The 25,074-nt window shown below is 52.2% G+C and overlaps 2 protein-coding genes across 2 annotated transcripts; one reads left to right on the top strand and one right to left on the bottom strand.

Moving 5' to 3' along the window:
- Window positions 1-39: 39 nt before the first annotated feature.
- ACTN3 (actinin alpha 3) lies at window positions 40-12,842 on the bottom strand. The gene is made up of 21 exons (XM_006179488.2): window positions 12,637-12,842; window positions 8,980-9,094; window positions 8,684-8,803; window positions 8,249-8,335; window positions 8,078-8,165; window positions 7,523-7,601; window positions 7,358-7,439; window positions 6,570-6,655; window positions 6,164-6,256; window positions 5,467-5,697; window positions 5,194-5,341; window positions 3,994-4,144; window positions 3,311-3,419; window positions 3,075-3,215; window positions 2,656-2,838; window positions 2,064-2,198; window positions 1,789-1,968; window positions 1,225-1,371; window positions 1,073-1,138; window positions 405-563; window positions 40-322 (listed from the first exon to the last, which is right to left on the bottom strand). Exons 1-21 carry the CDS (start codon window positions 12,784-12,786, stop codon window positions 164-166), a joined length of 2,709 nt encoding a protein of 902 aa, XP_006179550.2. The 5' UTR covers window positions 12,787-12,842; the 3' UTR covers window positions 40-163.
- A 774-nt stretch (window positions 12,843-13,616) lies between these two features.
- On the top strand, window positions 13,617-21,165 carry ZDHHC24 (zinc finger DHHC-type containing 24). The gene is made up of 3 exons (XM_006179492.3): window positions 13,617-14,009; window positions 15,100-15,377; window positions 18,598-21,165. The coding sequence occupies exons 1-3, from the start codon at window positions 13,729-13,731 to the stop codon at window positions 18,891-18,893; spliced, it is 855 nt and encodes a 284-aa protein (XP_006179554.1). The 5' UTR covers window positions 13,617-13,728; the 3' UTR covers window positions 18,894-21,165.
- The last annotated feature ends 3,909 nt before the right edge of the window (window positions 21,166-25,074 follow it).

Here is a 25,074-nt window from a genome sequence, read left to right as displayed (position 1 = left end):
CCCAGCCTCTGCTTCAGGAACCAGAAGGAGATGGAGAAAGGCCTATGATGCATCTTTATTCAGAAACACTTGGCTGGTCTTTCTCCGGGGCCCCTGCTCTGAGGGATGGATGGGCTCAGCCAGAGGAGGTACCCTCTCTCCAGACTTGGCGTAGGGGTCGAAGTCAGAGGTCGCTCTCCCCGTAGAGGGCACTGGAGAAGGCCACATAGTCTAGGGCGCCCGCTGGAGCCCCCGACCCCTTGTAGGGTGCCATTCGGCGGATGCAGTACTCGGCCTGCTCAGCTGGGAGTTCCCGCCGCAGCTCCTCAGGGGTGATGTAGTTCTAGGGGAGAAGAGGTATTGAGGGCCTACAGGTCCTGTGCCCTGTCCCAGCTTGCCAGCCCTCTCCACCGCCAGGGACTCACCTTGTCTCCTGCCAGGATCTTGAAGGAGGCCACAACCTGCTCAGCCGTGTCGGTCTCGGCTGTCTCTCGGGTCATGAAGTCGATGAAGGCCTGGAAGGTCACAACCCCGGCCGCATTGGGGTCCACCATGGTCATGATTCGAGCAAACTCCACTTCCCCCTGCAAGGTTAGAGGCCGGGCACCGTGCCGGTGGGTGCGTAAGTCAGGAGGGCTCCTGGTGTCCCCTCCTGGGGACTGTCTGCCTTGGCCTGACAACCCCCGTGACGAGGTGCCCCCTTCCTCCGGAGGCCGTCTGCTGCAGCCTGAGTCAGCTCTGGCTCGAGGAGATCCTTTCTACTAGGCTGAGCTCTGCTTGCTGCCCCAGCAATAACCCCTGCTGCCTGTTGGTCCTGATTTTTTTCTGGGCCGCTCTGTAGTGCTGCTTCTCTGAAGTGGAAGCTCTGGAATCATGCAGAACTAAGTCCAAATCTAGTGCCTTTGAGCAAGTTAATTTACCTCTCTGAGCCTTTGTGGCCCCTGTGTGAAATGGGGTAATTCTATCCAGCCCCAGTGGGTGTGATGAGGAGGAAATGAAATGGTGTATGTGAAGGTGGGAGGGACACAGCAGGGGTCAGTACGTAGGAGGAAGACATGGATGGGACTCCTCAACGGGCGTGGGGGACACTCACCAGGTCGTAGCCCATGGAGATGAGGCAGGCCCGGAAGTCATCGGGTTCCATCATACCATTCCGCTTCTGAGTGGGTGAGAGGATGTCAGGCTCAATCCCCAAACCCCACTGCCCCCAAGTCCACCACCACACGGGGCTAGGCCCCTACTCACCCGGTCAAAGTGGTTGAAGGATGCCCGGAACTCGTTGAGCTGCTCCTGGCTCAGGCCCTTGGCATCGCGGGTCAGTACCTGGTTCTCTACCTCGTTGATGGTGCGGGCAATGGAGGTGAGCAGCTGCTCCCAGCCCACGCGGATGTGCTGGGAAAGCAGGAGACAGGCCAGATCAATGGGTGGCCAGGGCCTAGCCTCTAGCTCCACCCCCAATTCACTGTATGACCCTGGGCAAGTCCTCCCCTTGCTGGGCCTCTGTTCCCATCTGGAGGTTCCACTGAATGAAGTCCAGCAGCCCTTCCTGCCTTAAAGTTTGATGACTTAGTATGTATTACATATTGATCAACCTGCCACGGCCAACCAGGCCTGGTTTTAGACCGCTGTGTGACTCTGGATGGATCACTGTCACTTGCTGGGTCTCAGTATCCCCATGGGTATGTTGGGGGACCTGGACAGCTGAACTGGAGACCCTCCTGGGGCAGATGTGCTGAGTCCAGCTGTGGCCGCTGCAGGCTTCCCCAGCCAGTGTCACTTCCCCTCTCTTCTGGGGGGTGGTGAGTTCACCTCCATGCTGTAGACGGTGTGCTTATTGTCAAACACCAGGCTTTCCTGCAGCAGCTGGTGGTCACCCTCTAGCCGGTCAATATTGCTCTTGTAGTTGATGATGTTCTGCTCCTGCTGCCGCAGCCCAGCCATCTGCTCCTCCAGAGAGCCAGCCATCCCCGCTGCCAGGCGCCCCACTTCCTGCAGGGGGACCGGGGCTGCATGAGTGCTCCCGCCTCCCTGGGGCCCAGTCCCAGCCCCACTCTCCCAGGTGGGCTCCACTATCCGAGCCTTACCTCCACCTTCGCCTGGATCCAGGGCCCGACAGCATTGGCCTGGGCTGCAAACTGTCGCCGGAGCCTCTCGTTCACTTGCTGCCGTGTCAGCTCCTCCTGCAGTGTCTGGTCACGACTGGGTACCAGCTTGCGGACCTGAGGAGGAGGGTAGTTGTGCCAGGGGCAGCTTTGGGAGCCAGGATATGGCTCCAGCCCCTCATACAGCTCCTGCTGCTCTGAGCCAAGGTGGCAGGGCTCTAGTGAGCAAGCTCTCGAGCAAGTCACTCAGCCTCTCCAGGCTTGTTCCCTCATCTGTAAAATGGGGCCCCTGACGTCATTCCTAATGAACTTAGATTGTTTTGTAAAGGATGTCCAAACTCCAGATCTAATTCTGCTTCACACTGATGAATGTTCTGCTTCACAATGAAAACACTGCTGTTATAGCCGTTTTACAGATGTGGCCAAGTCAGGCAAGGGGACCTGTCCAGTGCCACATGGAGTCTGTAGCAGACCCCGGATCTCTCTCCATGTCTGAGGACATTTGAGCCTCTCAGGGTGGTTAGAATGCATCGGAGCAGGAGGGAAGCAGGGAAAGGCCACAGGTGGAACTGACCGTGTCCCATTTGGTATTGATGTCCTGCGGGCTGAGGGCGATGTAGGGGTTGGTGGAGCTGGGCCGCAGCCCGTACGTTTGGCAGATCTTCTGGATCTCACCCTGGATGCCCAGGATGGCGCCCCTCTCTCTGTCGGCCTCGGGCAGCGTTGCCTTGAATTGCTCATGTGCCGTCAGCAGGCTCTGGGGACGACAGGCAGGAAGTGTCAGCTCCTGCTTCCCACAGACAATAGCTTGGGCAGCAACGTGCTCCAGGCCATCCAGCGGGTCCAGGGCAGTGCTGGCAGGACAAGCCAGGCCTCCTGTCTCCCAGCATGGGAACTGGGGTTTTCCTCCTGCCCCACCACTCCCCAGGAGCCCAAAGTGGTGGCTGAAGAAGATAGGTCACTTCCCTATCATCCCATCCAATGCCCCCATACCTGGGTCTCTTCCACCGAGTGCACCAGCCACACGTCCTGCAGGTCCTCCACTGCTCCGTCCAGCCAATTGTTGAAGGGCGCTGCCCGCCGGGCAAACTCCAGCTGCAGCTGGTCGATGGTCTCCAGGAGCTTCTCCATCCTCTAGGGGCCACCAGCATGTCCAGTTAGCAGCCTGTCCAGCAACACCTCACCTTCCTCCAGTGTCCAGCTTCCATCTGCCTGGCCCCCAACCTCACCTCAAGCGCATCCCGCCTCTTCTGGGTCAGCGTGCCCAGGTTGTCCCACTGGTCACAGATGGCCTGGCAGCGGCTGTTCACTGAGGCTGCCTCGTGGTAGTCCAGCTCACTAGGGGCGGGAAGCAGGGGCAACTGTGGGGCCAGACTCCAGCCCAGATTTCTTCCTGACTGCCCTCAGGGGGCTGGAACCCATGCCCAGTGATGGTGAAGGCATAAGGGATCCAGGGCAAGTGGAGCTGAAGCAGGGCTTTCCTATAGCGGGGGGGGGGGGGGGGGTTCCCCTTCCTGGGAGAAGGGGGTCTCCTGCAGGTCCTCAGCTCCAGGCCCTGGAGGAGCATGGGTAGAGGGGCTAGGCCTGGAGTTTCAGCTGCAGGTTTACAGGAGATGGTGTGAGGCCAAGGCTGATGGTGAGGACTCGACCTCCTGAAGCTGAAGGGAGCCGCCAGGTTAGCGGAAGGCCGGGTGCCAGTGGGGGAAGAGTGTGGGTGGCAGAGCGGGGTCTGGAATGGGAACAGGGTTACTGGTGATGGGGAAAGACGTGGGTACCAAAGCAGAGTTACCAAACTGGGGAGTGCAAAAGGTCTTGAGGGCAATGGGAGCTGGGCGGGGCTCGGGCCGAGGGGCGGGGCCAGCTATAAGGGCTTCATCACTGGGGGCGGGCACCCTGGATCCCTGCCGCCTACTTGAGCTCCTGGGCCAGCGCAGCGATGTGCTCCACGCGGTCCTGGTGCGCTGCCAGGTCGCTCTCGAAGGCCTCATGGCGCCGCAGCAACGCCCTCACCTCCTGTAGTGAAGCCGACTCGTAGTCCCGTTGGCTCAGCATCTCCTCCTTCCCTGCTCGGAAACAGGCCCGGCTTGGCTTGGGTCACCCAGCGGTGGCCACGGCAGGAGCAGGAGGTCCCCGCAGGAGCAGGAGGTCCCAGCCGGGCTGTGTAACCATGGAGATTCCTCATCTGTGAAACGCCTGCCCAGCCCACCCTAGCCCTTGCTCTGAGGCACTAGTGTGATAAAGTGAAGTGAAGCTCCTGTTCCAGAGCATGGCCCGTGAGTAATGTTACAGTCCCGAGACCCTGCACAATTCGGGGTGGCCCTTGGTACACTTTTGGTATTATTTGATCAAGACTACCTTTCAATGACTGTGAGCCTGATGAGCCCTTGACCCGTTATCAGTTTCCCCAGTGCCTAGCACTTGGTAGACTCTCTAGGAGTACTTGTTGGATGAATGAATAATAAATGTAAAAGTACTTTGAGAATGACAGTTACCATAATTATGCAAATAAAACCATAGTCACAATAATCGCGGCAGCGACCATTTATTGAGTGCCTCTGCATTTTGCAGAGGGTAACCGAGGTTTAGAAGTTCAGAGACTTCCTCAGGGTCACATAAGTATATATTTATATTTAAGGAATTATATCCAGCCATTGTTATTCATTATGTCCATAATCCATTATTTAATGCTCATTACTTCTAGGTAGGACTCTTTCATTTGTAGTATTAAAATCCTTGATAGAATACAGAATGAGTAGTTTCACAGAGAGTGATATATTAGGTTCATGCAATATTTTGGCACATTATACTTTGAGTATAATGTAAGTGATTTTTGGGTTGAAGACTCACCTTTGATCACCTGCTACATATACAAATAAAATGCTAAATGACAAATTAATCAGAGCAGACCTACAGAGGGCCAGAGCCAGGAGAGAGTTAAGGGCCTGAGTTTACAGATAAAGGAACTGTGGCCCAGTTCCCCAAGTCAGGGTGGGACTAGAAAACCCATCTCCAACTTCCTTGCAGAACACCAGCCTCTGACTTGTGCGTTTTGCCAGGACCCCTTCCCACCAGTCTCCACTCCAGGACAGAAGTGGGCCCCAGAGGTACCTACCCCGGGTCCAGGCTTCATGCAGGGAGGCCTTCTGCTGGAACTTCTCAGCCAGGTGCTGGAGCCGCTGCAGGCGCCGGATCTCCGAGAGCAGCCAGTCCTCATAGCCCTTCTCCACTTGCTCCAGGCCCCGCCACGCGTTGGCGATGTCCTGTGGGGCAGGCAGAAGTGGCCTCCATCATGGTTCACCCATTAGATAGATGGGGACAGAGAGTCCAAAGCCACCCAGAGGATGTGGACAGGGCTGGGGTCACCCTGTTCCTGGGCCTGGCTCACCGAGACCAGCTTGCCCTCAGACGGCATGAAGGCAGGCCGGTGGCTCAGCCGCAGCTTGGTCTGCAGCGTGTTGAAGTTGATCTCCAGCTGGCACTTCTCCTGCACGCGGGGCGGCTTGTGCAGGCGCCGGTAGTCCCGGAAGTCCTCTAGCTTGCGCTGCATGGCGCTCATGCTGGGCTCACCCACGCGGTTCTCCAGCCACGGCACGGTACGGCGGATCCATTCTAGCAGCTGCCAGTGCCAGGCAGGGGCGAGCAGAGAGCTCTGAGCGGACCTGCTCACCCTGCCCGCCCCTCTCCACCCACATCTGGGCCGTGGCCAAAAGCTGGTCCTTAAGCAGAGAAGCAGAGCGGGCGTCCAGAGGGCAGGATGGAGGGGGGAATCCCCACTAGTCAGGGAAGGAGAAGGATCATTAATTTCTGAGTCCAGGGACCAGTATAGGTTGGGACAGAGCAAAGGGCCATGAGACTGCCTAAAAATGAGTGAATGGATAAATGATGAGAACTGAATGCATGATGAGTGAATGGCATGAGCTTGGATGGGCAGAAATGAGCAGGAGGTGTGTGAAGGCGGCAGCAGGATGCTGGGAGAGGCTCTGCAGGTCCAAGCCAGGGGGCAGCTCGGTTGGGAGCAGCAGCAGGGCCACCCTAGGAGAGCACAGGTGGGGGAGGGGGAGGCCCTCCGGCCCCAGTCTCACCTCACTGGCAAGCTTCTCATACTCTTCCATCAGCTTCTCGTTCTCCTGGTTCACGGCCAGCACCTTGCAGATCCTGTTGGCGGCTGTCTCTGCCTGTGTTGGGAGTGGGCAGGAGGGCTGGCATTAGAACAAGCTGTCACAGACACCCGCAACCCCTCCCCGCTCTGTAAACCCATAAAACCGGGGCTGAGCAAACAAAGGAAAGGATAAGGGGAGCACGTCTTTTAGGGGGAAAGGGGCCCTTCCAGGTCAGAGGCCTCTGCCCCTGAGCTCCCCAAGGATCGAGTACGGGCAGCTGGGACAGTGGCACTCCCACCCACATGGCACCTCCAAGTGTCAAGATGCTGCCAAGGCTGGGCCCCTGGGTCCGCAAGCCCAGCCAGGCAGCAGCAGCTGAGCCCCTTACCTGCTCTGCGCCCGCGAAGGCATGGTAGAAGCAGGAAACGTAGGTCATGATGGCCTTCTCATCGGGCTTTGGGGTGTTCACGATGTCTGGGGGATAGCAGCAAGGTATTGATTGGCCAAAGCCAGCGGTGGGGAGTGGGCTTCTGCCCCTACCCAGGCAGAGAGCTCCCTCCAGATGGGAGGGGGCAAAGACATCTCGTCATGGCCACCAGCTGCCAGATACCTAAGCCCAGATCTTCCCTGGAGCCCTCTCTGATCACCCCAGGGCCTGGCAACCTCCCCTCTGTGGGGTGAGGAAAGCATGAGGGAGTCGGTGAGTGAGCAGACACCACAGCCCTCACAAGGCACCTCTAACCACCCCAATCTCCATCTGTCTGTCTGTCTTTTCCCCAAGTTCACATCTAGGGCACCAGGTGCAGCAGGGGCCCAGAAAACATTTGCTGCTTCAATTGACTAAAGCCTCTTACAGGTACAGGGACAAGAGGCAGGGCCCACCCTGGAGGAGCTCCCAGCCTTGGGCAACCATCCTGCCCAGAGGTTACCAAGGTAACTGGGATAGAGGCAGAGGGCGGAGCCACTACATAAGGGGAGAGGCAGGAGAGGCTGGTTCCACTGGGTGGAGGGGGACAGGGGACGGGATAAGGGTTCCTGGAAAAGGGGGTCTGCTGGCAGGAAGGATTCTGACCAGGGAGCAGGGTGAGGGGCAGAGCATTCTAGGAGGAGAGAAGAGCAGGGGCAGAGGTGCTGACTGGTAAGTGGAGTCCTTGGCCAGACTAGGCTTTCTCTCACCTTCTGCATCCAGCATCTTGGGGATGTCCAAGTACTTCTCTGCCACCTCGAAGGCAGTGTTCAGGTTGCCGATGGGGTCATCCTAGATGGTGGGAGAGGGGAGGGGTGAAAGGTCAGCTGAGGGCAGAGACTGGAGAGTTGGAAGGCCGGGTGGGGGAGACCTACCTTGCGTAGTTTGGCATAGTCAATGAGGTCAGGGCGGTGCCTATGGATGAGAGCACAGAGAGCCAGACCATCCTTCCAGCTGGACAGAGAGAAGAGGTGTGGGGGTCAGGCCTGGGTTCAAGCTGAGGCCCTGTCCTACCCTTGTCCCAGGAGCACCCCTATCAGGACAGCCTCATATGTAAAATGCAGTAAAGTCCAAACTCCCTGGCTTGGCATTTAAAGCCCTTCATTACGTCTCTGACCGTTTTCTCAACGCTCACCAAGATTCCCTCACCTACCCTATGCCTAAGCAGTTTCTAGATGTTTTTGGCCTCCAGGTCTTTGCTCGCAGGGTTCGCTCCAGCTGGAATGCCCTTCCCAGGATGTCTCCAATGCTCCCTCCTCCAGGAATTCCCCCTCACCCTCCTGGTTTAATGCAACATTGACTGAGTCCTATTTTCAGACACTGTTACAGGAACTTGGCTGTGACCTCTCCTCCCCATGGCTTGTGCCAGGGGCCAGCTCTGTGCCCCAGTGCCTGACAGAGGCCCCCTCACATGCTGACCACAGACAGACCTGGTGTGGAAGTTCTGCACGTTGACATTGCGGTAGGGTGCTGTCTTCCGCTGACACCACAGGAGCAAGCCCTCCTTGGCCGAGGTTTCTGGGTAGGGATGGGGGTGAGTGTTGGTTGAGGAGGGGTCAGGGCCGGCCCTCTCTCATCCTACCTGCCTCCCTGCCGCTCACCTTCCACGGAGATGTCCTGGATGGCGAAGCGAAGGATGATGGTCCAGATCATGCCCAGGGTCATCTTGAGGTTCCCGTCGACAATCTCTGCAGGACGGGAGTGTGGACACATTTTGCCTGGCATTTGAGGCCTGTACTACCAGGCCTCAGCTACCTATCCCCTGCTCTACCCTCTGGCCCTTGTCCTCCATCCCAGGGCTGGCACCTAGTAGGTGCTCAATCGCTTTACTTAAAAATGATTCTTCAAATACCCACTAGGTGCCAGGTCCTGTGCGGGCACTGTGGGTACATTTACTCCTTACAGTCCCTCCTGGGAGGCATGGATAATTTCCCCCATCATTGAGATAAGGAAACTGAGGCTCGCAGAGGTGATCTGTTGATGTCAGGAACCCCACCCACTGCCCCCACCCAGGCTTCCTCCTGCCACCCCCTCACCTTCAGCACCGATGGACACCAGCTTCACCCCCTTGCTGGCAATGAAGTCCAGGGCCTTGTTGACATTGGCAATTTTGTGGAAGCGCATTTTGCCTTTGTCTGGCCTGGGCAGCCTCTCCCCTGGGTGTAAGAGGAGAGGTCAGGGGTCAAAGGTCATTAGAGGAAGCTGAAGACATTGTCCTCAAACTTCCCCCTCCCTCACCAAGTCCTCTCCAGAGTTCTGCTGCCACTATCCCCCCAGCTCTCTGGGTTCCCCTAGGTCCTGGGGTCCCTGGGCACTGCTTTGCACCTCTCACCTGAAATGACCTCCAGAAGCAACATGAGTTTGAGGCCATTGCGGAAGTCCTCCTCGATGTTCTCGATCTGGGTGCCAGCCTTGCGCAGGTGCGAGTTGCACCAGGCAGTGAAGGTCTGGAGGCAGAGGACAGTGCTCAGACCCTAGTACTGAGGACAGTGCTCAGGCTCCTTTGTCAGGGCAGCTCTCAGAGACAAGGCCCTGGATTCAAGTCCCGGCTCAGCTGCTGACATGCTGTGCATGTGGGGCCAGCCCCTTTCCCTCTCTGAGCTTTATTTTCCCAGAAGAGAAATCATGTCTCGGGCCCATTCAGGTCCCAGTTTGGACCTGGGGTGCCTCGCTGCCAGCACAAAGCTTTGTCCAGTCTCAAGCACTGGAGGGAGATTTAGAAAATTGTAAATCAGCCACTCCAAAGTGTGGAGCCCTCTGAGACCCAAGGGTCAATGCAGACTGATACTGCCTTTCTAAAATCTGAAAAACTCTGGTTTGAAGCACAGATGGCTCTGAGGATTTTGCCCCAGGGACTGTGCACCTATTATCTCAGCCCCACCGACCTCCCAGGTCGTGCATCGGCCTCCAAGAGGACCATGAGGCTGCAAGGGCTCTGCAGGCCGAGGGGATCAGCTGGGCACTCAGGCCTGGCCTGACCTACTTTCAGGAGGAGACCGCCCTCCCTCTCCCCCCAGGGTGTGCCTCGGCCTCAGCCTCTGTCTGAGGTGGGAGGGATGGTATATAGCCTTGTGTCTTTTGGGGATGGGAGTGACCTAGAACTTGGTGCACGGGTTTCCACCAACCGACCAAACCTGCAGGCCCTGGATTCTGCCGTCAGTGTAGAATCATACATGGGCTCCAATCCTAGCTGAGCTACTCACTCTCTATGACCCGGGATGTGCCCTTTGCCCTCTCTTGGGCTCAGTCTCCCCACTTGTACAATTAAGGGGTCAGACTCGATGATGTCTCAGCTCCTTCTTCCCCCAACCTGGCAGGATTCTAGAACTCAAAGCATTCCCCCACCACAAAGCAGATACTCCAGGGAGGTAACCCTGGAAGTCCTTTGGAATTCTTTCCCTCAGGTGGGTAAGTGGGTGCTGAGCACTAACTGATGAGGCCCTGAGCACAGGAGAGGGCAGCTGAATTCCCTGTAGTTCCTTCTAACCCTGGAGTCTCAGATGCTCTGGGTCTAGATAAGGCAGGTCTGGGTGGGGCCTCCATGGAAGGGGTATTCTTTCATTTGATAAACATGACTTTTAATGAAACTTGGTTCCTGCCCTAAAGGAACTCACAAAGAGTTATGTTAGTCTGAGAAATGCTGGGAGAGACTAGTGTTGGGGAGTCTGGGGGAGGAATCCTTCAAATCAAATGGGGGAACCTCTTGGGGAAGGTTAATTATGGATCAGAACTGTGATGGAAGAGCAGGAGTAATTCAGGCAGGGAAGGGCAGGCAAGGGCATTCCAGGCAGGGGCAGCCACATGGGCAAGTGCCTGGTGACAAGAAACAGTTGCTAGGTTTGTGGAGCTGCAGCTCTCTGGGCACTGCTCTGGGGGTGTTTGGGAATAAGTGATGAGAGGCAGGCCGGAGGGGTGGCAGGGGCCAGGTCATGCACGATCTTGAGTGCTAAGCCAGAGTTTGAACTTGATCCTGAGGGCAACAGGGAATCAGGGAAGTTTTCAAGCAGAGGAGGGAGAGGGGCAGAACTGTGTTTTAGAAAGCTCATTCTGGTTACAGAGTGGAGACAAATGGCTTGGCAGAGCAGAAAGAAGACAGCAGGTGGGAACTGAGACCAGAGTGAAGGAAGGAATTGTCAGTGAGTGGGAGGGGCAGGATCAAGTGGATGAGATAGAAACATTTGCCCTGGCTAGAACGTAAGCTTCCTGAGGCAGGCACTTTATTTTGTCCCCTGCTGAATTCCTGACACCTAAAAGAGTGCCTAGCACATAGTAGGATCTAAGAAATACAGAATGCTGTATTGTTTCTGAATGAGGTTGAATAAAGAGCACTTAGGTATCAGCTGGAAGGAGCTAGGACTGCTCCAAGATATGGTGGAGAAACCAGGATGGGGTGGGACTATAGCTGAGCACAGAGATGTTTACTGCATTGTAATAAACAATGTTGGATGAGAAAGAAACAACCAGAATGTCCAACTCTAGGATATGCTGATTAATTTACAGGGGGCCTACATTGCAACCATTGAATAAATGGATGAATAAATGGTGGCTGTAAGATGGTTTGGAAGGATGTTCCTGATGTTTTAAGTGATGAAAGCAAGCTACAGACTAGCCTGTGTCTTATAAGGGGCATGTAAACCTGGATCTGGGAGGGTGTGGGTGGGTAGGGGCAGGGATCAGAATTGTTACAGAGCAGATGGCAGCTGGAGCCAGGGGCAGGGATGACATCACTGGGAGATGGCTAGACCCAGGGACCACAGCCCTGCTTGGAGACAGGTGCAGGAGGAGCCTGGGGGGAAGCATGTCACCCGGGGCACCCTAGCCGAGTCAGCTGAGCCTCCCAGCTCCTGGGGTCATCTCCTGTCATCTAACCCAGCAGAAGTGCTCTGATTCTAAATCCTGGGATTCTCAGATCTTGCAGATTCCACCGAGCACCCCTGCTCCCTGCCCTTTCCTGGAGTCATACACTTTTGGCAAACGCTGAACAGGGTCTAATGACTTCACGGTTCCCTCCCTACCCCTGGCCTGCCAATCTCCAAAGTTTCCTCACTCCAGCCCAGATCATTTTCTCTTTTAGGTCTCCAGGTGTCCTGCCCTCTCCACTTGGGAAAGTCTAAGAGTGAAAATAGATCAGGGAGGGGAGGCCTGAGTGCCCTACAAGGCTGGGCCTGGGCAGCAGCTGCCCATGTGCCCCTCTTAGCTCCTCCAAGGCGCTGCCTCAGCACAAAGTGTCCATCTGGCCAGAGAGTCAGGTTACCATGTAAGGGAACCCAGGGCTCCCCTCCTCCCCAACCTTGTGGCCTTTTCAGCAGACTTGGGGGGGCCTGTAGGGTGGGGAGGGGTATCTTGGGAAAGAGTGGGGGTGGGGCAAGCAATGGGCAAAGACCCTCAGGTTTCGGGGGGTAGTTCCTGTGTTCTGACAGTATATGACTTGGGTCCTATCTCAGCCCCTTTCTAGGCCTTAGTTTCCTCGTTTGACAATTGGGATAGAGTGACGGTGGACCCTGCGCTGGAGAGAATTTAGAGAGGGTGGGAAGGGGGTCTGGGACAGTTACCCCTTCCCCTACACACTCAAGACCACTAGTTGCCCTGCTGCAAGCCCTCAGGTGGGGTCTGGGAGTATTTCACTAGAGAGTGGGGGTGTGGGGAGAATGATTATTCTTCCCACCCCCACCCCCACCAAACGCGGATCTCCACGGCGTTGCCCACCCCGTATTCATTAGCAGAAGTGGAGCAGTGGGCCTTGGGGAATGAACTCCAGGATGCAGGGACCCCAGAAACTCTTTTCGTCGTCCTAAACCCCTCATGAGGGACCCCAGCCCTCTCTTCCAGCCCCAGGGAACATCAGAGTCCTGGTGGGCAGAGCCTGGGCTAGGAAGTGGCATGAGGAGGGTTAAGACAGGCTCTGCCCCTGACCTGCTGAGATGCTAGGGACAAACCGCCTGGCTTCTCGGGCCTCAGTTTTGCCATCAGGAAATGGGCTAGCACTCACTTTCCGCTGCTGCTTCTCCCAGGCCGGGTCCAGCAGCAGGTCGCGGTCCCATTCCTCCTCCTGTTCCATGTACTCGCCGCCCCCGCCGCCGCCGCCCGCAAAGGGCCCCTCCCCGACCCCCAGACCCTCGGGCTGCATAACCATCATCATCTTGCTCGGGCTCCTGGCTCCGCTCCGCTCGGAGAGCTGCAGAACATGGGGGCCGCGTTAAGTAGCGCCCAGCCCAGCCCCGGATCGGATTCGCGCTAAATATGGGGGAGGAGGGAGGGGCCGGATGGGGGCGAGGGCGCTTGGGTCGGGACCAGGCAGGAGGTTGTCCTGGGGTTAGGAGACTGCAGAATTTTGGGGCACTAGGATGGATCCCGTGGCGGAAATCCGGGGTTCGCGTTCCAGCTCCGCCGCTTGGGCGCTGTGTGACTTTGGGAAAGCCATGGACCCTCTCTGAGTCTGTTTCCTCACATATACAACGGAGATGACGATAACAATGGTGGCTGCAGGCCGCTCTGGGATCTGCCTTTTGGGCCTCCTCCCGACCCTTTTCCTGCACTGTGCTGGTGGGAAACAGGGAGCACCATTCCCATTTCACAGTCAGAAACATCGAGGCGCCCAGCTGTTTTGAATGTTTTCTGGAGAGATGAAGGGAGACATTCCGAGCATGGGGACGGGCTCCAAGCCAGCTGGTTGGGCCGAGGCAGGTCTATTAATATCGGGGCGACTGGGGGGTGAGGGAGAATGTGCTGAGCCGGGAAACCCCGATGCCACCAAGGCTGCAACTCAATCCTCCTGGCGTGAGGGCCAGCGGGACTAGCGCGCCAGGCGTCCGAGGGAAGGGTGGGGCCTCCGCGAGTGGGCGGGGCCATAACGGTGCTGTCCTACCGGGCTCTACAGCCAACAAGATTTCAAGCATCGACTTGGCTCGTTCGGCCGTCCAATCACATCTCCCTAACTGCGGACTGCTGCCTGTGAACCTGAACGCTCGCCGCACCCTTTCACAGCTTCTATTGGTCGTGGCAGACGTCCGTTTGCCGCTATCCCCGCCCCAATACGGAAGCTACGGGGTACTCGGGATCCGACCGCGGGTGGGTCCAGGCCATGGGGCAGCCCTGGGCGGTGGGGAGCGCCGAGGGGTCGCCGGCGGGGCTGCCCCTTGTGCTCACCGCGCTGTGGGCCGCGGCCGTGGCCCTGGAGCTGGCCTACGTGCTGGTACTGGGTCCCGGGCCGCCCCCGCTGGGACCCTTGGCCCGAACCTTGCAGCTTGCGCTGGCAGCCTTCCAGCTGCTCAACCTACTGGGCAACGTGGGGCTCTTCCTGCGCTCGGATCCCAGCATCCGGGGTGTGATGCTGGCCGGCCGTAGTCTGGGCCAGGGCTGGGCGTGAGTGGGGTGCGGGACCTGGCGGGAGGAGAAGCGGGAGCTATGGGCAGGGGAAGGCCCCTAGGACCTAAAGATGTTAGAACCAGCTTACAATAAGATCCGCTTGTTTGAGCCAGAGAACTCCTTTAGAACCAGAAGCCAGAAGGAGTATCTTTCATTAACTTACAAATATTTATTGAGTACCTACTATGTGCAAGGTGCTGTCATAGGCACTGGAGATACAATAAAACATTACTGATTTCAGGGGGGAGGGGCAGATGGTAAACTTTAGGCGTAATAAATTAGCAAATAATGTAGAATGTTAGAAGGTGTTGGTAAGGAAACAAAAAGAGCTGGGTAAAGGGGATGCAAATTGTTGCCTGAAATAGGGTGATCAAAGTAGGCCTCATCTAGAAGGTGGCATTTGAGCAAAGACTTGAAGGCAGTGAGAGAGTAAGCCACATTCATCTGGGAGAAGAATATTCCAGGCAGAGGGAACAGACAATGCAAAGGCCCTGAGGCACTTTTGTGCCCAGCATGTTCCAGGAACAGCAAGACAGCCATTGTGGCTGGCGTGGAGTGAGCGGGGGAAAAGGACAGGTTAGAGATGTAAAGACCTTGTAAGACATTGAAGGCTTTGCTTTTTACAAGAAGTGAAATGGGAGCCATTGGAGGGTTTTGAGCAGAGGAGGGGCATGACAGATTTCAAAAGAATCAGTCTGGCCACTGGGATGAGACTACACTAGATGGGGGCAAAGGTGGAATCAGGGAGACCAGTCGAGAGGCTGATGCAATAATCAAGGAGAGAGTTCATGGTGACTTGGACCAAGATGGTGACTGGAGGAAATGAGACGTTTGCTCCTGACTGTTAGAGGCCAGAGAAAGGCCTCAGGACTAGGGCTTTCAGTGGAGGAGCCCTCAGACCTGCTGTGCTAGGAGTGGAAGGGTCTTGGAGGTGGTGTTCTGCCTGCATTTACCTGTGAAGAACCTGAGGCTTAGTGAGCGCACTGGCTGTGCCTGCTTCCCCAGGATGGACTCAGGGCTGACTGGGGCATGATACAGGGGGTTCAGAGCTGCTAGGGGAACTGACCATGTGGTTCCTTCCCTGCAGTTACTGCTACCAGTGCCAGAGCCAGGTGCCACCCCGCAGTGGGCACTGCTCTGCCTGCCGCATCTGCATCCTTCGCCGGGACCACCACTGCCGCCTGCTGGGCCGCTGCGTGGGCTTCCACAACTACCGGCCCTTCCTGTGTCTGCTGCTTCACACCGCAGGTGTCCTGCTTCACATCTCTGTGCTGCTGGGCCCTGCCCTGTCTGCCCTGCTGCGAGCCTACTCACCTCTCCATACTGCCGCCCTCCTCCTGCTGCCCTGGCTGATGCTGCTCACAGGTGGGGAGCCACGGAGGCCTCCACAGGGAGGCAGAGGCCCATTCTGGTGGGAGGTGGGACTACCAGCTGGTTCTCCAGGCAGTGCCCTGGGGACCCAGTCCCAGTGTCAGTTGTAGGAGGTGAGGGCAGCCTGGTATTCAACTGAGGTGTGCATTCTGCTAAAACACAGTGCCTCGACATAGGTACAGCGTTCTGGCTGAGAGAATCAGGGGAGGGTTCCAGGAGGTGTTGGCTGAGGAGGAAAGATCAGTGGGATTTCACTGAGAAAGGGTGGGAGGGTGAGGGAACATTCTGAGCTGAGGAAGCAGTGTGAACAAAGGCTTGGAGATTGAGTTGGGTAGGGAGCAGTGAAGGCAACTCAATGGGAATTTTGAGAATTGAGCCTAGGATGGCAGTTGAGGACTGGGTGACGTGAGGAGATGGCCCTTCCTAGACTGCGTAGTGGGGAGCCGGTTAAAGTTACAGGCAGGGGAAGGTGCAGTCTTTGGAAGTTGGAAGGGGACGTTTTGGATGAGGATGCTGACTGAGAGGCTGTGTCCTGGATGACTCTCTCCTTTGACACCACCCGATAGAAACCCCACTGGGTTTTCATACTTTGTTCTGTGCCCCCCAGAATGCTTTGGGTTTTCTCTCTCCTGACTCCTTCCTCCTGACCTCTCCCCAGTCTTCCTTGTAACCTTGTCCTGCAGTTACTAAACTCTCCAACCTCTCTGAATAGTGGCTGTCTCTTCATCCTATTCAAGCCCAGCTTTGTCCCCAGGACCCCCTCCCTGCAGCCCAGGGGAGGCCTTGGGATCCCCAGTGGGATTGTCAGGGTCTTCCTCTGCCCACACTGGCTTCCTGAGCAGCCCTCCTCCATGACCCCTGCCTCCACTGAGACTCAAGCCTTCCGGCTGCACCTCCCTGCACCTGCCCTCCGTCCATGGCCTCCTGCTCCCTCCCCGCAGTCACTGAAGACATGGGCTCCTGCACCCAGTCTTTCTCTCAGCCCTGGGCCTTGTGGAAATCACAGGTTTCTGGAAGTTGGGTGAATGGCCCCAGTCGCTCAGCTTCTTGATCTTCTCCTCCATTTTCCTTCCTTCTCCGACAACCACATCCACACCCTAGTCCTGTCAGTACCCAAAATATGTCACCTCCCAGATCACCCCACCAGCCACCCCTCTCTCTGCTCCCGCCTCCCTTCCTATTCACCTCTCACTCTTTTATCCCACGATACCTGCTCCGGAGCTCTTGGCCCTCACCTTCCTGTCCATCAGCACCTTCCCTCTTCACAGTCCCTGGTCCAGCTCAGAGCCCTCATTCCTACCCTTCTCCTGCAACATCTCAAACCTCTTTGCTCCATCTTCCTTCCACTGTGCTTTCCTGGCTTCTCCATGTCTGCCCTTGGCTGCTGAGAGCTGCCAGAGATGCCTGGTACTTCATGGCAGTTGGTACCATGTCATGTTTATGGCTACGGACCTCAATAGGCCCTCTCTGGTTCCTGATGTCCTGGTTTCTCATAAGCTCACTCCCCCTAATCACTGCAGCTCAGACCTTTACACTTTCCTGTTCTCCGAGCCCCAGCCTCGCATGAAAATACATCACAGAGAAAGTTAGACATCAGATGGCACATCCAGAGTTGTCTGTCCAGTCCTAGGGGCAGAAGCTGACGGCCCCAGCTGCTCCTGGGGTCGGGCCCCTCCCAGCTCGTAGGCCTAGCACTGTGTGTGGCCCCTCCTCCTGCCACTCCCTCTGCTGACTTCCTCTGGGTTTTCCCACCTGGTACAAACCCTCTCTTCACTCCACATCCTCCTCTAGCTCTTATCTTCCAGCTCTTCCATCAGCAGCCAAGTCAGAGGACTTACCTAGGTTCAGAGGCTGCTTTTCCTCGCCTCCCACCCATTCCTCCACCTGCTCCAAACTGGCTTCTGCCCCTCCCCGCCCTCTGAGACTGCCACAGTCCCCAGGCCTCTGTCTCCACAAAACCCAGAGGACCCCTCCGAGTTCTCATCTTGCTTCATGAGACCTTTCAGCCTCATAAAGCTGCTGGCCTCCAGCCTCCTTAAATGCCACTAACAGCTTGTACTGTGGGTTTTCCTCCTTCCTTACTGGTTTCCTTTATCTGGTCCCTAAGGACCTGGTTTTCTGGCTGAGGTTCAGGCACCATCCTCCTCTCACTCTGCATACTGGCAGGTCTTGGAACCACGCAGATGTGCGTATCCAGCCTGGGCTTCTCCCCTGAGCTTCCAGAACCATCCACTCGTTTCACAGGCACCTCTCCATCCTGCCTCAGGACCATCAAACAGGATGTTTTCTCCCCTCTTCACCTAGTAAATACCTCCTTAACCTTCAGGCACCACGCAAAATGTCACTATCAAAATAGATAAAGTTTACTTCCCTGAGCCTCTTAATAAGTTTGCATGTCATCTCCCTCCCCCCAGCCACAGGCTATCTTTTTTATTGAAGTAAAATTCATATAACATGAAACTCATAATTTTAACCATTTTCAAGTACACAATTCAGCTGCATTTAGTACATTCACAATGTTGTGCAACCATTGCCACTAATTCCAGACTATTTTCATCACCCTCCAAAAGAAACCCTGTACCCATTAAGAAGTCACTCCCCATTTCCCCAGAGTCCCCCAAGTCCCTGGTAACCACAAATCTTCTGTCTGTCTCTATGGATTTGCCTGTTTGGGACATTTCATATAAATGGCACCATACAGTATGTGACCTTTTGTGTCTGGCTTCTCTCACTTGGCATGTTTCATGGCATCTTGTAAGTTCGTTAGTTCAGCTGATACTTCTTCCCTTTTGTGGGCCAGGACGGTGCAAGATGCTGTACTTTTCCATTGTGACGCGTATCACAGCTGTAATTAAGTAGCTGAGGCCTGATCTCTTGACCTGAGCTCTGTCTGTGAGCTCCCTTAGGTCAGAGATACCACCTGCCATTCATCCTGGTAGTCACGGGAGGTGCTCACAAGTTTGCGATGCCTGAGTGAAAGTTGTATCTAGGGGGTGAAAGTCATATCTAGGGCAGGGGGCCGTGTCTTTCGGGCTCACCAGTGTGTTTCCATCAGCCAGCATGGGTTGGCCAGGGAGCAGTGACTCAGTGTTTGCTGAGCAGAGGAATGAGCCCTATTTCATGGTGGAGTAGGGGTGGGAGGAGGGCAGAAGCTGGGCTTTGGGAGGGCTGGGCCCACTGCTTCTCCCTGACCCTGTCTGCGCTCTCTTTGCAGGCAGAGTGTCTCTGGCGCAATTCGCCCTGGCCTTTGTGACCGACACGTGTGTGGCGGGTGCGCTGTTGTGTGGGGCTGGACTGCTCTTCCATGGGATGCTGCTGCTGAGGGGCCAGACCACGTGGGAGTGGGCCCGGGGCCAGCACTCTTATGACCTGGGACCCTGCCACAACCTGCAGGCAGCCCTGGGGCCCCGCTGGGTCCTCGTCTGGCTCTGGCCCTTCTTGGCTTCCCCGTTGCCTGGGGATGGGATCACCTTCCAGACCACAGCTGATGTGGGACTCATGGCTTCCTGACTTTGGGAAAACCCTGAGCTGTACAAGGTGTGGGAAGCAGGAGAGGTGACTCAACTCATTTCAGGCCCACCCCTAGCCTCAGGAGGGGAGGCTACTTGTTACTTGATGCCTGCTTTTGGCAACTCAAGCCCCACCCTTGGCCTTGGCCTTGCCCAGCTTGGACACCTAGTGTCCAGGGCTTGGGCCCTGTGATTCTGCCTCTGTCAGTGGCCCCTGAATACAGCGGAGGGTCTGGTAAGGGTCTGCTTAGCCAACCTAGCTGCCCCTTTGCCAGGATAATAAAGCCCCCCTCGTGGTTTTTGGACTTCCTCTGTCTTTGTGGGTTTCTGGTCCTCCACTGTTGCTGGGGCTGCTGTTTGGGTGCCTCTGATTGTCCAGCCTGGGAACCACAGAACGCCTGAGAATGTCTGCAGTCAGGGCTCTGCCTCCTGTTGCCTTGGGGAGGGGGTTGAGGGAGGCCAGCCGGCCAAGGCAGAATGTAGTGATCCAAGGAATGAGAATCTGACATTCTTTCCCAGGTTCAGTGCTTTATAGTTAGGAGAATTTCCCAGCAACGATGTCACTGAATTTCTCTCTAGCTGACCTGGTACACTGGGCGGCAGTTATACAAGTGATAAACTTACAGCGCTGAGAGCTGATGTGATCAGATCGTGGGATAGCAAATGGAGGAGTCTGGATTTGAACCCAGATCTCTGCTTTCTTCTTCACCCTTGCACAGCCAAGGGAAGGGAGTAGGAGAAAGCCAGGCAGAGAAAGCAGGTGGGGATGATCAAGCATCCGTGAGGGACGGTGCTGAGGGCTGAGCTCCTCCTCTCTGGACTCTTCAGGAGCTACTGTTAACACTTTTACTTAAGTATAGTGAACAGACACTTCCAGTTAAATGTGGCAGGTTTAAATACATGAATTTACCTGTTTACTCTTAAAATCTAAAATGATAGTAGCAAAATAAAAAATGATGTAAATTTACGAAGAGAAAGAAAATAGGAGGGAGACAGCTGTAGACCAAAGAACTTGACAACATTTTGAAAGATGGAAAGTGGACAGAGGCTCATTTACTCTCTCAGAGAATCAGAAGTTGAAATTAAGTGTTCCCAGAAGGAGGGGCCAAGAGGCAGCCAAACCGGCCCCCAGAGCCCTGCAGAGGCTCAGGAATTCCACCAGCACCATGGAAGCCAAGGTTTGGGGCTGACAGTAGGAACTGATCCAAACAGTCTACGTGAGGAGCAGCTAGGCTGCCCCTCCCCCCAGGGTCCACCTGACCCCTGGCAGCCAAGCAGCTACCCCACTGGGTGGGGGTGGGGGCTTTTTGAAGCACCTTTGGAGCACTTGGGAGGGTGGGGGTGAGGGGTGGACCAAAAATGGGGTTAAGTGAAAATCTACAGATGCTGCTGTTGGGGGGCAGGGTCCTCAAGTGACCTTGCCTCCCAAGAACCCTCAGAGAAGCCCACCCTTCTGACAGGCCCTCCCGATGCCCACAGAGGTTTGAGCTACCAGGACTTTGTCTTTCCAAATGGCATGCATGCTCTATTACTATTTTTTCTCTGTAAGGAACTTGGTGTCCCTGTTACTCTGTGCTGTACATAAGTATTGGCCGACTTCCTGTTTTCTCCTCTGCTTTACCCCTCTCCCTCCAGAATACCTTTTCTTGTATTTTTATTAAAGAGGAGATGCAAGAAAAAGAAACACCACCATCCCCAGCCCCATTTAAGAAATGGATACCATTTACTTTGAAGTCTCTGCTGGGCCCCTCCCTTGTAGAGGAAACACTGTGCTGGTTAATCATTCCCTTGCTTTGCTTTGTGATTTCATTACATATACTTGTATTGGTTTTGCATGGTTTTGAATTTTATATAAAAGGTACCATACCATATTTATTCTTCTGTGATTTGCTTTTTCACCCAATACTATGTTTCTGAGATTTATCACAATTAATGTGTACAGCTGTAGGGCATTCCTTTTCCTTGCTATATAGTGAGCCATTGAATATACCACAATTTATTTTTCTATTTTGTCCTACTGATCATTGTATCTACCCCTGTATATGATCCCCTATGATCTATTCTTGGCCCTTGTTCTCCATATAAATTTTAGAATCAGTTTGTCAAGTTACACCAATAAAAACCCCTTTGAAACTGTGAATGGAACCCAACTGGACCTATAGATCAGTTTGGGAAAAATTGACATCTACATGAAATTGAATTTTCCAGTTCATGAACATGATGTATCTCCCCATTTAATGTTTTCAATAAAGTTATATACTTTTTCTCATAAAGATCATGCCTTTTTTTGTTAGATTATTTGATATTGTTATCCTATTGTTCATGGCTTATGAAAATAAATTATTTCCAGCAAAGCTAAAACTTAGAATTTACTTACAAATTCTTCTGAGTTTTCTATAGTTATATCTATGAAAAAATGGTTTTGTTTCTTCCTTTTTTTCACTTTTAAAAAACTGAAGTATAGTCAGTTTACAGTGTAATTTCTTGTGTACAGCTTGATCATTTTATATACTCTTATGTTTTTTTTTCCTTTAAATATATTGAAAACACATATTCTATATACTGTTTGGTAATTCTAATATCTTAAGTCTTTGAGGTCTGATTATGCAGGCTATTGTTTGTTTGCTCTTGCTCACAATGCCTTATTTTCCTGTAATTTGTGAGTTCTGACTGTAAATTCTTGTTTCCTGCAATTTTATCAGTGGAGATTTTTTGAGATTGGGTTAAAAGTAAATTCTTCCAGGGAGGAAATGTGTTTATCAGTTGCCTGATGACAAACCAATTCTGCACCACTTTAAATTCCTCACCACTTTAAATTCTCAGCTAGGGGTCTTTTGAGCGACCTGGGTATTGTCAATTTATGTTGCAAATTTATTCAGGCTGGCATGTTGTTAAAAATTCTCAGGAGAGATCTTTCCCCTCTTCTACCCAGTATTAGGCTTGGAAATAGGCAGTTTCCCTTGCTGATTCTGGTAAGATTTCAAAGAACCAGCTTCTGGTTTCACTGATTTTTCTCTATTGATTTCTTGTTCTCAATTTCATTGATTTCTGTTCTAATTCTTTTTTATTTCTTTTCTTCTGCTTATTTTGGATTTAACTTGTCTTTTCTTTTCTAGTTTCCTAAGGTAAAACCTTAGATTATTGATTTTAGATCTTTCTTCTTTTCTAATATACAATGCTATAAACTCCCCTCCAAGCAGTGCTTTCACTGCATCCCACAAATTTTGGTAAGTTGTGTTTTCATTTTCATTTAGTTCAAAATATTTTAATATTTCTCTTAAGATTTCTTCTTTGACCTATGTGTTATTTAGAAGCATGCTGTTGAAGTTCCAAGTATTTTGAAATTTTCTAATTATCTTTCCGTTATTTATTTACATTTTGGTCTGAGAGCAGACTTACATGATTTCTATCCTACTAAATTTGTTAAGGTTTAACATTTTTTATTGATTTATAATCATTTTACAATGTTGTGTCAAATTCCAGTGTAAAGCACAATTTTTCAGTTATACATGAACATATATATGTATATATTGTCACATTTTTTTCTCTGTGAGCTACCATAAGATCTTGTATATATTTCCCTGTGCTATACAGTATAATCTTGTTTATCTATTCTACAATTTTGAAATCCCAGTCTATCCCTTCCCATCCTCCACCCCCTGGCAACCACAAGTTTGTATTCTATGTCTATGAGTCTATTTCTGTTTTGTATTTATGCTTTGTTTGTTTGTTTTAGATTCCACATATGAGCAATCTCATATGGTATTTTTCTTTCTCTTTCTGGCTTACTTCACTTAGAATGACATTCTCCAGGAGCATCCATGTTGCTACAAATGGCGTTATGTTGTCAGTTTTTATGGCTGAATAGTATTCCATTGTATAAATATACCACATCTTCTTTATCGAGTCATCTGTTGATGGACATTTAGGCTGTTTCCATGTTTTGGCTATTGTAAATAGTGCTGCTATGAACAATGGGGTGCAGGTGTCTGTTAAGGTGTTTTTTTATGGCCCAGAATGTGGTCTATCTTGGTGAATGTTCCATGTGACCTTGAGAAAAATGTGTATTCTACTGTTGAGGTAGTCTGTAGATGTCTGTCAGTGATAACCAGTTGGTTGATGGTGTTGTTGAGCTCAACTATGTCCTTGAAAAGATACCATAATTAAAGACTGAACAGAGAGCAAAAAGAATTAAAATAATAGAATTTTAAAAACAATTCTGGAGAAGAGTCAAAAGATAAAAATCTCTCAGAAAATAGAACAAAAAGACAATATGAGAGAAGAAAGAAGAAAACCAGAGGATCAATTCTGCTCTCTCTGGAACTGCCATTTATCAAATGCTGGGCTTAATCAGAATTCCAGAGAACTGAGAAAATGGGAAGACATCTCTCAAGAAAGTTTTCTGGAACTGAAGGATGTATGTCTCCACCCTGTGGCACAATGAATAATGACACGTGGTAAGGCACATTCTGACCTTTCAGAACCTCAGAGTAAAAACGGCATGAACTTCTCCACGGCATTACCAAAGATTAGAATATAAGGGAGTAAAAATGGCTTTCTTACATAAAAATAAAAGATTTTCAACTTCAAGTTTTATGACCCAAACTATTACATACGTGTACGAACTAAATGAAGAAATTTTCAGACAGATAGTGTCTTAAAAATGTTAACTCTAGTAACTTTTTAAAGAAGGTCCCTGTGGATATGCTTCACCAAATGAAGGGTAAAGGAACTATGAAGGAAGACATGGGGTCCAGGAATCAGGGAATCTAGCCCAGGACATGGCAGAGAGAATTCCCAGAAGTGCTCTGCTGCAGATCTAGAGAGCAAACAGCACTCAAGCGGCGGGATGAAGGGAAGTGTACAGAAAAGAGAGGAACTGGCACACTGAGCTGGGGAAGAATTAGCAATTGGTATACATAGAAAACTAAGCAAATGAAAAGAATATGGCAATTATTAACTCCATGAAAAATAAGTAAGTACAAAAAAAGGTAATTTAATTAGAGCCCAAATGTTTGCTCTGCAGTGAGTAACTTTCTCCTAATAATCCAAATAATGAGTATGGATTTACCTAAAAACTGGGGAGAAAAGGAGAGGGCAGGGTGCTGTCACAAGAGAGCTAAAGCCTCATCTGTTATGAGGGAGCCAACAAATAGTGTCTAAATACATTTTAAAAATATACAGCTAAGTGGAGAAAAGGGAACCCTCCTACACTGCTGGTGGGCATGCAGTTTGGTGCAGCCACTGTGGAAAACAGTATGGAGAGTCCTCAAAAGACTAGGAATAGACTTACCATATGGCCCAGTAATCCCGTTCCTGGGCATATATCCGGAAGGAACCCTACTTCAAAAAGACACCTGCACCCCAATGTTCATAGCAGCACTATCTGCAATAGCCAAGACATGGAAACAGCCTAAATGTCCACTGACAGATGACTGGATAAAGAAGATGTGGTATATTTATACACTGGAATACTACTCAGCAGTAAAAAAAAAAAAAAAGACAACATAACGCCATTTGCAGCAATATGGATGTCCCTGGAAAATGTCATTCTAAGTGAAGTAAGCCAGCAAGAGAAAGAAAAATACCATATGAGACCACTCATATGTGGAATCTAAAATAAAAAAAGAAAATAAAAAGACAAATGAACATAAATATAAAACAGAAACAGACTCATAGACATAGAATACAAACTTGTGGTTGCCGGGGGGAGGGGAGTGGGAAGGGACAGACTAGGAGTTCAAAGTCTGTACATACTGACAGGCATATGTAGAATAGATTAAAAAGATTATACTGTATAGCACAGGGAAATGTATACAAGATCTTGTGGTAGCTCACAGTGAAAAAGAATGTGACAATGAATATATGTATGTTTGTGTATAACTGAAAAATTGTGCTTTACACCGGAAATTGATGCAACATTGTAAACTGACTATAGTTCAATAAAACAAAATTTAAAAAAAAAGAATAAAAAGCTAAGAGGACTGAAAATGACTGTAGCAGGGAGCAGTACTAGGGAATAGGGAGAGGCTGTATTCTTGTTATAAACTACCTAATTCCAGAGTACTAAGTAAGTATGTTTTTAGATACTTAAAAAAAAACCCAAAAACCCAGAAAACCACCTCTCCTTATCCTTAATGCACACAACTTCTTGGAGCTCTATCTACCTTGTGGGGCCATTG

Source organism: Camelus ferus, chromosome 10, assembly GCF_009834535.1.
Source record: "Camelus ferus isolate YT-003-E chromosome 10, BCGSAC_Cfer_1.0, whole genome shotgun sequence".
Classification (NCBI taxonomy): domain Eukaryota; kingdom Metazoa; phylum Chordata; class Mammalia; order Artiodactyla; family Camelidae; genus Camelus; species Camelus ferus.
This window is presented reverse-complemented; position numbering and strand designations above follow the sequence as displayed.